Raw genomic sequence first — 13,631 nt, 5'->3', positions numbered from 1 at the left:
CGAAGTGACCGGGGGTTGTTGTGCCTGGTTATGGGTATGAAGATCCGTGACCTCGAAAATTGCACGCGAAAGCCGGAGCCAGAGTACTTATTCCCAACCCCGGGGTGCGGCGAAAGTGGTGCCATTATAGCCATTTCGGTTTAACTAGTTGGTGGCATCCATGAACTTAGGCTCTCTTTGCCTGAAGTACTCCGCATACGTTGCAGAGGACTCCGTATGAAGCTATTATAAAATACAGAGTAAAATCCTGATTTGAAAAAAAAAAAAAAAAAAAAAAAAAAAAAGAGAGAGAAAGAAAGTGAACGTACGGAGTAGCATCAAGCCGGTAATAGTAGAAAATTCGAAGCAGCGGGAATGAACCGAGCTCAGTCCTTTGTTGGGCTTGGACACGTGGAGGATGGTGAGAGGCATGATTGCGTTTTTGCTGGCATGGGACTCCGCACACCGTACGGAGTACTCAGTGAGTCAGTGCGGGTTCGGACCCAGATTTGGAAGCCGATCGAGTGCCTCCTCTGAAGCTGTTTGCTCAACAGGTGCCTGGATGGAGTTTAGGCTGCCGATGACCTGGATGCTGTTGTTTTTTTCTTGGCCCAGGGTGTGAAGCGCAGCACCCAGCTTTATTATGACCATCCAAGAAAATAGTTCACATCCACGCAATCCCACACAACAAGCAAGAACCTGGAGGAGGAGTGAACTGACTTTTGGTGAGTTCTCTGACCGTGAATGCTGCCTGGCAGACAGCAAAGAGGGAAACACTGAACCTGGTAAAATGCGAATTAGTTATGAGTTGCGTGTGTTTTCGAAGTTGATGATGCAAAGGTTGCTGTGGAACTGGCAGCAGCAGGCGCTAATGCCGCATTGGGTGCTAGCGTGACGAAGGCGGTAGGCGCCGCCCTCCAGACCGCCCGGGCTTCACTAGCCGCATTGGGGATCTGCCGGGTGCCTTAGGTAAGCAGACCGCCCCAGCCAAGCAGCAGTTGTGGCAGTTGCCCCCTTAATTGCTCGCTTTTTCGCTCTCGCCTTCCCTTCCCTTCCCTTCCCCTTCAGCATCCATCACCGAGTCGCTGCAAACACTGATCAAAGACAGACTGTCTCACTTCAACTTCCCCCCCCTCTCTAGTATCTAGGGCACCAAGCGACCCTTCCATCCCCCCTCTCAAGTCCCAGAGGCAGCTCAGCTTTTCTGAGTCTGGTTGAATTATCAACACACCGGTCAAGTCACTTCTCAATCTCTTCTTTCCCGTGTCCGATAAAGAAAACTCAGCTTCTTCAACATGTCTTCTGCTGTCAACGAACTTGCCGATACCATGGCCAACACTAGCCTCAACGAACCAACCAACGGTACTCCCGCCGCCACCGCCGAAATTGGTGCTACTGCAGCTAGTGCCGACGAAGGTCGTCGGTTGTATATTGGGAACCTCGCGTACGCGACCACTGAGGGGGAGCTCAAGGAGTTCTTCAAAGGGTATAACGTGTAAGTGCTGCTTCTTCGGTCTGATGTTTCTCTTGCTTCTCGCTCTCTGCACGTCTTTCTCGGCGTCTGTTCATGCTTTCAACACGTCCCCATGCTTTTTTCCGGTTGTCCTGTTGCAGGAAATCTCTTTTTTTTTTCTTTTCCTGTCACACGCTCACATACACACTCTCTCTCTTTTTCTCTTTTTTTTTTTTTTTTTCCTTTCCTTTTTTTTTTTCCGCCCTACCTTGTGTTTGCTGATTCATCTTTTGACGCATTCCTAGTGAGAGCGTTTCCATTCCTGTTAACCCTAGAACCAACCGTCCTGTTGGCTATGCCTTTGTTGATCTTGCCACCGCGCAGGAGGCTCAGGCCGCCATCGCTGCATTGACCGGCAAGGACATCCTTGAGCGCAGAGTTTCTGTGCAGATTGCTCGCAAGCCAGAGCCCGCCGAGGGGAAGGCCGAAAGTGGTGCTGAAGGCACTGCTGGAGGTCAAGGACGCAAGAGAGGCGGTGGACGAGGCCGCGGCCGCGGCCGCGGTCGTGGTGGTAGATTTGGTCGTGGAGGCCGTGCTGTAGGTCTTCCGCCGCGCTCTTTTGTTTTGATCGACGCGATCAAAGTTAGCCCATATTAACCAAGAAGCAGAACGGAGTCAAGGCTGAAGCTACTGGTGAAGAAGCGGCTCCTATCGTTGAAGTCACGAATACCGCTGAGGGTGCCACTGAGGCCGCTGAAGCAGGCAGCGAAGGCAAGGACGCAGCTGCTAAGCCTCAAGGCCGTCCCCGTAAGCAACGTGGTCCACCTGAAGATGGCATTCCCTCCAAGACCAAGGTCATGGTGGCAAACTTGCCCTACGATCTGAGCGAGGACAAGGTAAGATTAGCATACTCCCGTGATTTACTTCAAAACCGCCCTAACCCCGTTGTCATAACAGCTTAAGGAACTTTTCGCCGCCTACGAGCCAGTTTCCGCCAAAATTGCTCTCCGCCCTATCCCACGCTTCATGGTCAAGAAACTCCAGGCACGCGGTGAAGCTCGCAAGGGTCGTGGATTTGGCTTTGTCACTCTTGGTTCTGAAGACCTTCAGAAGAAGGCAGTCGAAGAGATGCATGGCAAGAATATCGATGGTCGTGAGATCGCGGTCAAGGTCGCCATTGATAGCCCTGGCAAGGAAGACGAGCCTGCTGTTGCGACTGAAACCACTGAACCTGCTACTCAGGAAGCCGCTCCAGCTACTGCTTAAATCGGTTTATCTTCCGTACAAGCCAGCAGTCTTACAGATGGTTGATGGATCAGTTGGTGGGGTGTGAAGAGCCATCTGAAATGGGTTTATCGTGAACATATCTTACATTGAGTGATCGACATTTCTTATTGCTCTGGGTGTCATCCGATGCCTGCAGACCCTCTGGTTGTGAAATCAGCATGCCTAACTAAAAACTAGTCAAATGGGGCTTTCCTTGTGCTCCTTTGTCAGTTAATGACTTTAGGACAAAATTCTCTGATGAAATGATGATGATTTCCAAAAATTTCTGGCCATTCAGCCAACACCATGTAGACTTGACCCATGTCCTCTGTAGACCTGAACATGTCATATTGCATTGCTACAAGCCGCTTTCCGGGCCCCGGCGAGCGCTGCCGAAGTTGGAGTATGGAGTAGTCGACGGAGAACCGTTCACGTTGTCATTCACCCAGTGGAACCTTTCTGTAGAGACATATACTCCATACTTGCTTGTATTTCTCGACCCTCACGAGAGAAGCCCCCCAGTCCTTCTGCAGCTCTCAGCATCTATCAATTTCCCTTCCACCATGTTACCTCCTCGCATCAAGTCTGTCAACTGATTGGTGCAGAACGGCTTGGTTCTAAGCGGGGCGGGCTTACCGCTGATCGACCGCGATTTTAAGGGGGAAGCTTTTTTTTATGTTTTTTTGGTAGTATCCCCCGCAATTTCCATCAGACTCTTTTATTTTGTTTTATTTTATTTTATTTTTATTTTTTTCCCCGGAGAGATACGCAGGGAGTTGTTTGGTACTATTTGAACTACTTTGTTGAGCTGACTGTACCCTCCTTTCTCGCCTGGGTGGTGCGTTGGCCTCCATTCGTACATTGCTGACTGTTGCTGCAGGAGTGTGCCTGTGCGTTTTGCCTACCTAGAGTCGGACACTATGTCGAAGCTATGGGAGGTCGATCCCGAGACGAAGAGTAAAGTAAGTCTGATAATTGAAGCTGGGAGTGGAAAGGGAGCAGGGAGGTAGATTTTTGGATACGTGGGCTGACATTCCCGGGGTTTGTTAGCTGGCTCTTATCCAGAAGTCCAAGGGGAACGATCGATGCTGCGACTGCGGTGCGCCGTCGCCGCAATGGGTATGTTTCTCTCTGTTTTCTCATATGGAGTGTACAGTGGTTTTGGTTTATTTTCTTCTCGTTCTCTTAATGGATTATGACTGACAGGTTGTGTTGGTGCGATGGATTTTGTGATGTAGGCTTCGCCCAAGTTCGGTACGTTCATCTGTCTCAATTGTGCAGGCATACACAGGGGACTCGGTGTGCATATATCCTTTATCCGGAGCATAACAATGGACGCGTTTAAGATGGCAGAGATACAGCGGATGGAGCATGGAGGCAATGAGTCGTGGAAACAATTCTTCGACGGTCACTCTACAACCATGGCAGAGGGAACGACGTTTGACGATGCTACGATAAAGGAGAGATATAGCGGTGACGTCGGAGAGGAATGGAAGGCGAGATTGACGGCCAAGGTAGAAGGCAGGGAGTATGTGCCTGGTGAGGAGAAGAAGAATGCTACTTCGCGGACAAATACTCCAGGTACGCTGGGGAGTATCAGCCCAGATCAATCCAGGGCAGTATCTCCTGGGGACATAGGCAGGATGAGGAGTCGGAAAGAGCAGAATGAAGACTATTTCGCGAAGTTGGGTGGAGAGAATGCTGCTCGATCCGAAAGCCTGCCTCCCTCGCAGGGTGGGAAGTACACTGGATTTGGAGGCGGAATGCCAGCATCAAGACAGACATCTCAAGGTGACAGTATACCAGGAATTAACGACTTCCAAAACGACCCCGTTGCCGCCTTGACGAAGGGATTCGGCTGGTTCACAAGTACAATCGGGAAGAGTGCGAAGACGGTAAATGATAGCTACCTACAACCGGCTGCGAAGTCTGTGCGTAACGTTCATCCCAATTTTTCCAAGAGATATGTAATACCTGACAGTGTGGCTAATACCTATTCTTCGCTTCACAGCTCGCCGAATCTGATCTTGCAGCTCAGGCCCGTATAGCAGCAGCGGAAGTATCTCGCAATATCCAATCCGGCGCCCGCGGCGCTTCAGACTCATTCAATCGTTTCGTCGAGGGTCCCTCAGATGGATCCAGCAACAGGTCAACATCTGCATCGAGGCGCTTTGAGCCGGAAAGAAAAGACTTTTGGGACGATTTTGCTGCCCTTGGGGAATCGAGAAGCCCACCGCTGAGTAAATCCGGGGCAATCGGGACTGCAGCGATGAAGAAGAACACCCCGACGACGACAACGACAACGACGGGGTCAAGCACTGGCGGAATTTCGGCACCAAAGGGAAAAGATGATTGGGATGAAAATTGGTGAAAAAAAAAAAAAAAATAGAACCATGATATACACGCCCAGCGAACGCTTATATTGACATTGTTGAGACTTACCCGGCCACATTGTTGGATTACTCTCTGGTGGCGTTTCTTTTGGTGATGGGGCTCATACCAGCTTTCTCGTATATATAAATATCCTCTTTCCGCCTGCTTTTCTATTACAGCTCTCTTTCACGTTAAGATGAATTCAACGCTTATGTCATTGCATAGGCTAATATTATAGAGCCTTCGCTTCAATATCCAACTTGACCTTCGGCTAACAGATATATCGACCAAACATAAGAATAAGCGACCACAGTGGAGGCGAAATTAACGAGATAAAAAGTGCAGACCACAAAGATTAAGAGACATCCACTCAAAAAAAAAAAAAGAAAAGAAAAGAAAAGACAAAAGAAAATGGTTCCTTCGAACTTCTTAGTTCGGCAAATTGTTTATTCGATTGCGGCAGGCCTTTAGAACCATAGCACGAGTGCCATTAACGGATCGTTTCGGTTTTGCAGGATCTTGAAGATCCGGCGTCTCCGGTAAGCATCGAGAATATAAACCCTGTAGTTTAAAGAGGTCGTCTCTCACTTCAGACCAGGCTCCGCAACGAAGACTCCCCAGAGCCTGGAAGGCACGGCGAATGGTTGCGATGGGCGAGCCATTAAAGGTCTTGGGTAACTCCAGATGCTTCATATTAGTTGCAGGAGGGAGAAAGTTCTTAAAGAAGACTCGGCGGTATAGCCCACCTGTCGCGGTCGGACGAACCACACCCTGCTTGATTTGGTGATCCAAATAATTCCGTGCCGTCGGGAATGTTCTAGGCTCAATTTTTCTCCCAGAGAGTAACTGTTGGCATCTGTTCTGGTAATCATTTTCTTCATATTGCATGAAATACTTCAAGTCGACAGGCAGGAAAACAAAGCCAGGGTCCACGGTGCTGTCAAAATTTGCACGGCAAGTCGGGCACAGGGGAACCATGTTGGATGGCGATTGGAGCGGTTCCTGGATGAACCCCAGTCTCGAGAGAAGGCCCAGCTTGCGGCTAGATTAGCTTTTCCATCATGCAGCGAAAACAGGGGTTCCGGCGAGACTTACAGCCGGATCGTGATGAGGAATCAGGTAGACAATCTCTGTGCGAGTACGCGCTTCACAGTTCCAGCATGAAGAGGCAAGAACCGACATGAGTGATGGCTCGCCGTGCATTTTACCGGATGCGGTGGATTCGTTGGTAACAGGTGCTTGGGAATCCATATTTTGGTGTCGCTGCTAAGATCAGGCGCAGGGCGTGTTTGGGGGCCCCTTTCCGACCAGGTTCAGAAGAACTATGCCTTGGGTTATGATGCAGATGGACGAACTGCGTCCGAGAAACCTATTTCTGAGGGAACAAAACGAGCAAAGACAGCAGCTTGAGGTCTTCGTGGAAGCGAGACTCGACACCCCCAACGGAAAGGGTCGGAGACGCCGGCGAAGAAGAGTAGGAAGGCGTGCTTTTCAGCGCTCACCGACGTAAAGAACAGAGCATCGACGTGAACAGCCCAGCGTTTTTTTTTGTCTAGTTTTACTTTCATAATAATACAAAAAAGAAATGGAAGCACACTGGCCGTGGACCCAAGCTTTGAAAAAGTCTCGATGACGTTGTCCAAAGCGAAAAGAAAAAAAATAAAATAAAATATAATCGGCGCTGAAAGTTGCGGTTACAACCCTCTCATTTCCGTTAAAACAGCCTTCTCCCTCTGGTTATTCATCTTCTCGAATCGGTCAACACTCATCACAAAGGTTCCCCTGCCACCCGTCAAACTACGCAGATGCTTCAAGTACCCAACCATCTCCTTCAGGGGGACCTTGGCCGTTATCGTACGTGACTGGTTGGCCGTCGCATTGGACAATCCAGCATCTGGTGATGATGGCCCGAATGGGTCGCGTGGGGCGTATATCTTAGATACATCGATCTGAGGCAGGTCGGGTGTAGCTTCTGCTGATGAAGACGTATCATCATCTAGGGAAACGATATGACCACCCCGCGAGGAAGAAATGTCGTGTACCACCGCACCGAGGCTTGATTCCTGGACGCTGATTGAGACGTTCATGACGGGCTCCATGAGAGATGCATTTGACGAGACTTCTTTGAGTGCGGATTGGGTTGCGAGACGAGCTGCGGCTGAAAGCGCGGACGGTGTGGTATCGCTGCCGAAGAGATGCTCTGTTATGTCGAAGGTCAGGGTGACATCCACGCTGTGTACTGGGAAAGAATACTTTGGCCCGCGTGTAAGTCCAGCGAGGCAACCATTATATATAGAACTCTGAATTACTGGCAGAGACAGGTGATGCGGAAGAAGGTCCCCGGGTAGCTTCGTCTTCTCCGTCGAAATAAGCCCCGGAGCTTTGATTGTGATTCGGTTGCCATCTTTTTCTTTCGAGAAGAGGATGCTCGGATCTTCCGTATGTTCGTTTTCCTGTCCTTCATAAAGGGGTTGCACAACAGCTGCACATCCTGCTTTACCTTTCCGGCCTGCGATTTCTTTATCAAAGATCCGTGTTGTTGAAGATGAAGCCTCCGAGATACACTCTCGATATCCGATCTCAATGTGTCCGGTGGACACCTTTGCTTTGAAATCTTTAACAAGTCGATCGCTGGCTATCTCTAGATGAAGTTCGCCCATGCCACTCAGCAGAGTCTGGCCCGAATCTTCGTCAACAGAGACGTGAAGGCTGGGGTCTTCACGGAGCAACAATGCCAGAGAGTCTTGCATATTCTTTTCCTCGCTAAGACTATATGGTTCAACGCTGGTAAAGAACACAGGCGGAGGAACATCGATAGGGCGAAGTTGCAACGTGTTCAATGGTTCCGGTGCACTTTGCTTGTTTCCGGTGAAGGATAGCAATGTATCGCCAGTCCTGGCAAACTTCAACCCGGCAATAACGCCGATATGTCCAGCTGGAATGGACTGCACCTCAACAGCCTCGTTCGCATACATCTTAAAAATTCGAGGCGCTCTCTCCGAAATGTCAAGGTTTGTGTTGAATAATAGTGCATTTCGGTTGAGGGTCCCGGAGTAGACACGGGCGTATACCAGAACGCCTTTCCTTGCATCGCTCACCACCTTAAAGGCGAGAGCACAACATTCTAATTTCTGAAGGGCAGTAGTAGTGTCCGAGTGCAGCGATGCGTGTTTCTTTTTATGCTTATGCTTCGTTGGATTATTTGTGCTTTCCAGAGAAACCTTTCCTGCAAGAAGATTCTGCAAGCCGGTCTTGACTGATCCAATGCTAACTTCTGGATCAGGCCGCTCAGTCGGACTTGGAAGCAAGTTAACGACGGCGTCAAGGAGTGGCTGCACGCCAATGTTTCTGAAGCTCGCGCCCGCAAAGGTCGGAATGACCCTGCTACCGTCTCGTAACAGGCAGCGTCGCAGACTCTCCCAGATCTCAATTGGCTTAACTGCTAGATGGTCTTCATCGTGCTCTAGGAAACATTCCACCATGGTATCATCGTGCTCACTCAAGAGTTCGACGAGGGCAATTCGTGCATTCTTCATCTCCTGGGCGAACTGGCCATCTTGTTGCTCCAAATCCTTCAAGCCTGATGCAATGATTTGCTTGCCATCTCCGCCAGCTTCCCAGTACAGACCTTGTAGTGAAATGATATCACCAACACCTCTGAATTTGCCGTCGCCGCCTTCAAACCATGGGATTTGGCATACAGCCGGCCATGCACCAAGCCTTGATCCGATCTCTTTCACGGTTCTACCGAATGCAGCACCTTCACGATCGAGTTTGTTAACATAGGCGATACGGGGTATGCTGTACGTAGAGGCCTGATGCCATACTTGTTCTGTTTGGGCTTCAACCCCAGCAACCCCGTCCAAAATGCATACGGCTCCGTCCAGGATACGCAAAGACCGTAAAACTTCAAATGTGAAGTCGGCATGTCCGGGAGTATCTATGAGGTTGATAGTGTGCGGTAGAACGGACCTTGGAAGTCCTTTTGCCTTCGCATCTTCGGAGCTCGCTGTGCTCTGGTTAACTGGAGGCCAATGAAAAGTAATTGCGGCGGACTGTATAGTTATTCCCCGGGCTCTTTCAGCAGGGAGGAAATCCGTTACAGTTGATCCATCGTCAACGTCGCCGAGCCTTCTAGTGAATCCGCTGTAGTAGAGCATACGCTCTGTTGTGGTCGTCTTTCCCGCATCGATGTGGGCGATGATCCCGATATTTCGAGTAAGATTCAGATCTTCAATTGCATTTGGATTAGGAGACGTTGAATATCCGCGGACTGGAAGCCTTAAGGGCCTCAATGACGTCCTCAATCGACGGCCTAGGCCTCGGTGGCACCTTGAGCACACCCATCTGATGGGATAGGGAGTAGCAACGAACATGCCGACAGGTGGCTGAAAGGATCATAGCATGTTCAGAATTTTTTTTTAATTATTGAGCGATTATAGAGGCCAGAACGACAGCTGTATTTATCAATGGCTACAGGCGGGAGTGATATCGTTCAAAATGCTGGTTCATAGATTGAGTTTGGAGCTGCTGAGAATGTAGAGATTTCGGTTGGACTGGGGGGGCAGAAACCGTTTGGGTGCGGCGGCGGTGTCTGGACCGCAAGACCCAAACCGCCATCCAAACCGGGTCAAAGCTGCTGGTTTTCGGAATCCTTAGGCGTCTCATGAACTCGCTCCTCTACTTTTTTATGATTAACGAATTGATTTCTTTCTTTTAGGCATTTCTTTTCGTCCTCCTTTGCCTCTAACAGACCACATCGAAGGGCAGCTTGCCGCGTCCGATGATCGCTTGGCTGTCTTGTTAGCCTTCGCTGCCTGTCGCATATCCATCCACAGGCATCACAGACTCACCATTTCGAGAATCACTAACCATGGATTATTCATCTATATCCAACGATCCAGATCATCCGGCTGGCACATCACCATGGGGTTCTTCGTCTCCGCGAGTTGATAGGACCATCCCTCCTGCGGCTGACTTTCCGCCGTCCCCTTTGCCGCCCCCGCAGCACGACTCTCCTTACACAGACGCATCGGAGCATATGCAGCCTCCAACAACGGGGGCCACAAACTCCTCTGGCTTGTCAGATCGCCTTCAGAATTCTCAGACAGACGGTACCAATTATGACGAGGGCCACGCCGAACAGGCCCACCCACACCAGCCTCACCCCCAAACTCCCGGCCGCGCTCACGCGCCCGCAAGATACCAAACCGGAGCCAGACAGCAATCGCGACAGAATGCTTCTCAATACAAGCTGCAAGCGAAGATCACTGGTCTGGAAAGAGTTGGGAAGAAAGATCCAATCCTACGCTTTGATGTGCACGTATGTCACATGTCCTGTGTCCAGATCTGGCAGAAGACGTTACATGATTTACTAACGATGCCTCCTCAACTTAGACCAATATACCCAGGTTCAGAACCACTCAATTCCGCGATGTACGACGTACCCATTCCGAGTTCATTAAATTGGCCGACCACCTAATATCATCCAACCCCGAGGCGATTGTCCCTGCTGTTCCTCCGCCGCTCACACCGGCTGGTGCCGGAACGGATGAAGATGAGATGCGCGTGAAAGCTTCGATGCAGAGGTGGCTCAATTATGTCTGTAGCAACGATGTACTTATGCACGATGAAGAGGTTGTTCTCTTTGTGGAAAGCGATGCGGGCTACAGTCCCATGATTAGAATGAAACAACCTGCTACCGGTGTTCGAAGGAAATATTTGAAGCAGTTTGCTCCGCCGCCAGACGATACTCCAGAGCTTTTAGATGCGCGACCCATCGTTAAACGATTTTACCTTGGAACCATGGAAACAGCCCAGAAAGTTGATCGCATTGTAAAAGCTAGGAGAGGTAGGTCTATGTGTGTTGTCTTCTGCTAGAGTCATGGCTAAACAGGGTCTACAGGGCTTGCGCTCGCCGAATCCGACTTAGGTGTCAAGTTGGGACAAATGCATGTGCAGGAGACTCATCCTGGATTGGCAAACGCTTACCGGAAGCTTGGCAAGATTATTCAAACTGTCGGCGATTATCACGCAGCACAAGGAACAGCCGAAGCCACGACACTTAGTGATCCTTTGAATTACCACTCTTCAGATGCTTTCATAGTCAAGGAAACTCTGACAAACCGCCATATCCTTTTGCGTGAATTGATCCAAGCGCAGCAAGCATCAAGAAGCAAACGTGCTGCCGCTGACCGACTGAAGGCTAGCTCATCCGTTCGAGCTGACAAGGTTGATGAGGCTATCACCGCCTTGGATGAAGCTATCCAACACGAGGAATACCTGACGAAAAAGACCCAACGAGTCACCAACAATCTGCTCCAAGAAAAGCGCCGCTGGTTCAACCGTACGGCAGACGATCTTTTGCTTAGCATAAAAGAGTACACACTTCGTCAAATTGAGTTTGAACGCCGCACCCTCAGTACACTCGAGAGCGTGCGTGCTGATGTCCGTGCGATTGACTCTTCCGGCGGACTCAGCCGTTTGGGCCGTGAGTCGCATCCTGCAGCTCGCCGGGCGAGTTTGGCTTCCAGCCAAGGCCCCAAGGGTGATGCGTGGAGCGGTGTCCCTCGACGAGGTGATAGTTTGAATCGAAGCATTACTGGAAGTCTTATTGCTCCCTTGCCCGAAGAGGATGCGGAAGTGAATGGCAGTGGGTCAAGAACGGGTATCGTCAGATCCCGAAGTGGAACAATTGAAGACGATGAGGATCGTGTTGATGCGAAAAATGCGGCAAGTCGTTTGGCGACAAGCACATTCTAATCTGTTTAATGTGTACTCGATGCGATGCTGCTCTCATACAAGATTGATTTCCCACCCGGCATTTGCAGCGATATGACGTGCCTTGAGCAAGCACTTTTTATGAAATCTGTGGTGATGCGAAAATGTTCTGTTTTAGGGCTGCCTTCTAAAGTGTGTCGATAGTGTACGAATGTATAGTTACATCGACGGTCAGTTCTTTCATTTTAGAACTTGTATGTTACTGCGGGTAAATTGCTTGCGTTAAGCCTGTTTTCTTTTCTCATTCAACAAAGGTTCTCTCACTATATGACATAACTCCACAAACCACCTAACCAGGAAACGCCACCTTCATCTGGCCGTTATGTATTCAAAGGAAACGATAACATCATTTAAACCATGACCAATTTATATGGATTCATTTGCTTTCTGCAGCCTCCTTATCTTTCTCAGCCTCCGCAGGGGGTAGCTTTTCATGTCTCGGCAACCCATCATTCGGTAACTCATACCACACGGCCTTCTCTGCCGCAAAGATATAACCCTCCGGCTTCACAAAGGCGTCTTTCCCGCCTTGCACGTCCCAATCGTCAAAACTGCCTGGTGAAAGCGAGATTTTGTCCGGGGTAGAGTCAACCTCGAAGGTCAGACTCGAACCGCACTGGTCACAGAACCCGCGTTTGGCAAAGTCGCTTGCCCGGAAGTATTTGGGTGGTTCGGTAGTCCAAGTTATGGCGCTGCGGGGGAAACCGGCGAAGGTTTGATAGGGAGCACCGGCGCATTTGCGGCAGGTTGTGCAGAGGCAGTGGCCTATCCATTCGGGGAAGACGGTGCTGGTGTAGCGAACTTTGGAGCAGGCACAGCCGCCTTTGAAGGCGATGGGGCTTGTCATCGTTGTTTAGAATGGCAGATCAGGGATATAAATATGACGAGTATATGTAGAAATGAGGAACCTCTGCGTTCTCGGAATCTTCATGGGGGAATCAGCTGGGAATTTATCAATCTCGGAAAACACGACATCTTCCTTTTTGGAAGGATCTGTGCCAGGCTGCAACCTTTGCACGAGGCACAGCCTTCCCCAGAAAATACGAAAGCGGAACTTTGGGTTTTTGATCCTTGGGATACGAATGGCTGCTAGAGGCGGCCAAGATGCGCTTAGCTTGCGGAGTGCTCAATTCATTTGCATTTAGTACCCTGACGAGCTGATCTAGACTTGAGGGAAAGAAATTTTTGATGGAGACACTCGGATCGCGCACACAGTTTGCATTGCTGTCCTTGGGAGCCAGGCAAGTGATTTCTCAATGTGATAGCTTTGGTATCCATGCCAGGCGGGGAGCGCGTTTCGTGTCGCGAGCGAAGGTGACAGCTATGACGTCATGCCCAGTAGCGGAGCGCACGAGGGGACGCCACGAAGAACGGCACGGCAGAGCATCAGCAACTCAAGCCTGCATGGCGGAAGCAAGGGTTACATCTCTGGGAAGCAGCCCCGCCTTTCCTTGGATGGTATTATTAATCGAGAAAGGAAGAGCTCGCTAGCTAGGGAAGGCGAGCGAGAATCGTTGGCTTCAGGCAACTCCTCTGCTCCATTGTGAGATGATGATCCTAAAAACAATACCTACAGAAGATCTTGAACTCGGGGAGAGGACATCCACTCCTCCGAGAACTGGCGCCGAACGGGCCTCTGATAAGTTGAATGCACTTCACTTACTATATATCAAAGCCCATTGAATCTCCGCTGATCGACCACTGATGCCAGTGTCACGACGAAGACAGCGGAGGTGCTCTTTGATGACTCAAACGCACCTGGATTGGGGGGATGTGAGCA

General features: G+C 50.1%; 7 protein-coding genes across 7 annotated transcripts; 4 read left to right on the top strand and 3 right to left on the bottom strand.

Moving 5' to 3' along the window:
• Nucleotides 1–30: 30 nt before the first annotated feature.
• CIMG_13015 (uncharacterized protein) lies at nt 31–998 on the top strand (the record flags this gene model as incomplete). The annotated part of the gene is made up of 4 exons (XM_004445261.1): nt 31–104; nt 333–460; nt 643–689; nt 870–998. The coding sequence occupies 4 exons, from the start codon at nt 31–33 to the stop codon at nt 996–998; spliced, it is 378 nt and encodes a 125-aa protein (XP_004445318.1).
• Nucleotides 999–1,046: 48 nt separating this feature from the next.
• On the top strand, nt 1,047–2,978 carry CIMG_06083 (glycine-rich protein). The gene is made up of 4 exons (XM_001242186.2): nt 1,047–1,474; nt 1,738–2,029; nt 2,101–2,328; nt 2,390–2,978. Exons 1-4 carry the CDS (start codon nt 1,275–1,277, stop codon nt 2,696–2,698), a joined length of 1,029 nt encoding a protein of 342 aa, XP_001242187.1. The 5' UTR covers nt 1,047–1,274; the 3' UTR covers nt 2,699–2,978.
• Nucleotides 2,979–3,405: 427 nt separating this feature from the next.
• On the top strand, nt 3,406–5,311 carry CIMG_06082 (zinc finger protein gcs1). The gene is made up of 4 exons (XM_001242185.2): nt 3,406–3,660; nt 3,749–3,817; nt 3,937–4,629; nt 4,710–5,311. Exons 1-4 carry the CDS (start codon nt 3,619–3,621, stop codon nt 5,067–5,069), a joined length of 1,164 nt encoding a protein of 387 aa, XP_001242186.2. The 5' UTR covers nt 3,406–3,618; the 3' UTR covers nt 5,070–5,311.
• A 189-nt stretch (nt 5,312–5,500) lies between these two features.
• Nucleotides 5,501–6,322, bottom strand: CIMG_06081 (uncharacterized protein; the record flags this gene model as incomplete). The annotated part of the gene is made up of 2 exons (XM_001242184.1): nt 5,501–6,106; nt 6,167–6,322. The coding sequence occupies 2 exons, from the start codon at nt 6,320–6,322 to the stop codon at nt 5,501–5,503; spliced, it is 762 nt and encodes a 253-aa protein (XP_001242185.1).
• Nucleotides 6,323–6,592: 270 nt separating this feature from the next.
• On the bottom strand, nt 6,593–9,576 carry CIMG_06080 (translation elongation factor G). Its single transcript, XM_001242183.2, has one exon. It carries the CDS (start codon nt 9,445–9,447, stop codon nt 6,766–6,768), a length of 2,682 nt encoding a protein of 893 aa, XP_001242184.1. The 5' UTR covers nt 9,448–9,576; the 3' UTR covers nt 6,593–6,765.
• Nucleotides 9,577–9,780: 204 nt separating this feature from the next.
• On the top strand, nt 9,781–12,087 carry CIMG_06079 (vacuolar protein sorting-associated protein vps17). Its single transcript, XM_001242182.2, has 3 exons — nt 9,781–10,394; nt 10,469–10,922; nt 10,977–12,087. The coding sequence occupies exons 1-3, from the start codon at nt 9,945–9,947 to the stop codon at nt 11,831–11,833; spliced, it is 1,761 nt and encodes a 586-aa protein (XP_001242183.1). The 5' UTR covers nt 9,781–9,944; the 3' UTR covers nt 11,834–12,087.
• Nucleotides 11,946–13,073, bottom strand: CIMG_06078 (uncharacterized protein). Its single transcript, XM_001242181.2, has one exon. The coding sequence runs from the start codon at nt 12,696–12,698 to the stop codon at nt 12,228–12,230; it is 471 nt and encodes a 156-aa protein (XP_001242182.1). The 5' UTR covers nt 12,699–13,073; the 3' UTR covers nt 11,946–12,227.
• Between the last annotated feature and the right edge of the window lie 558 nt (nt 13,074–13,631).

The sequence above is a fragment of the Coccidioides immitis genome (genome assembly GCF_000149335.2).
Source record: "Coccidioides immitis RS genomic scaffold supercont3.2, whole genome shotgun sequence".
Classification (NCBI taxonomy): Eukaryota; Fungi; Ascomycota; class Eurotiomycetes; order Onygenales; family Onygenaceae; genus Coccidioides; species Coccidioides immitis.
Note: the sequence above shows the minus strand (reverse complement) of the source record. Positions and strands in the feature narration are given on the sequence as shown.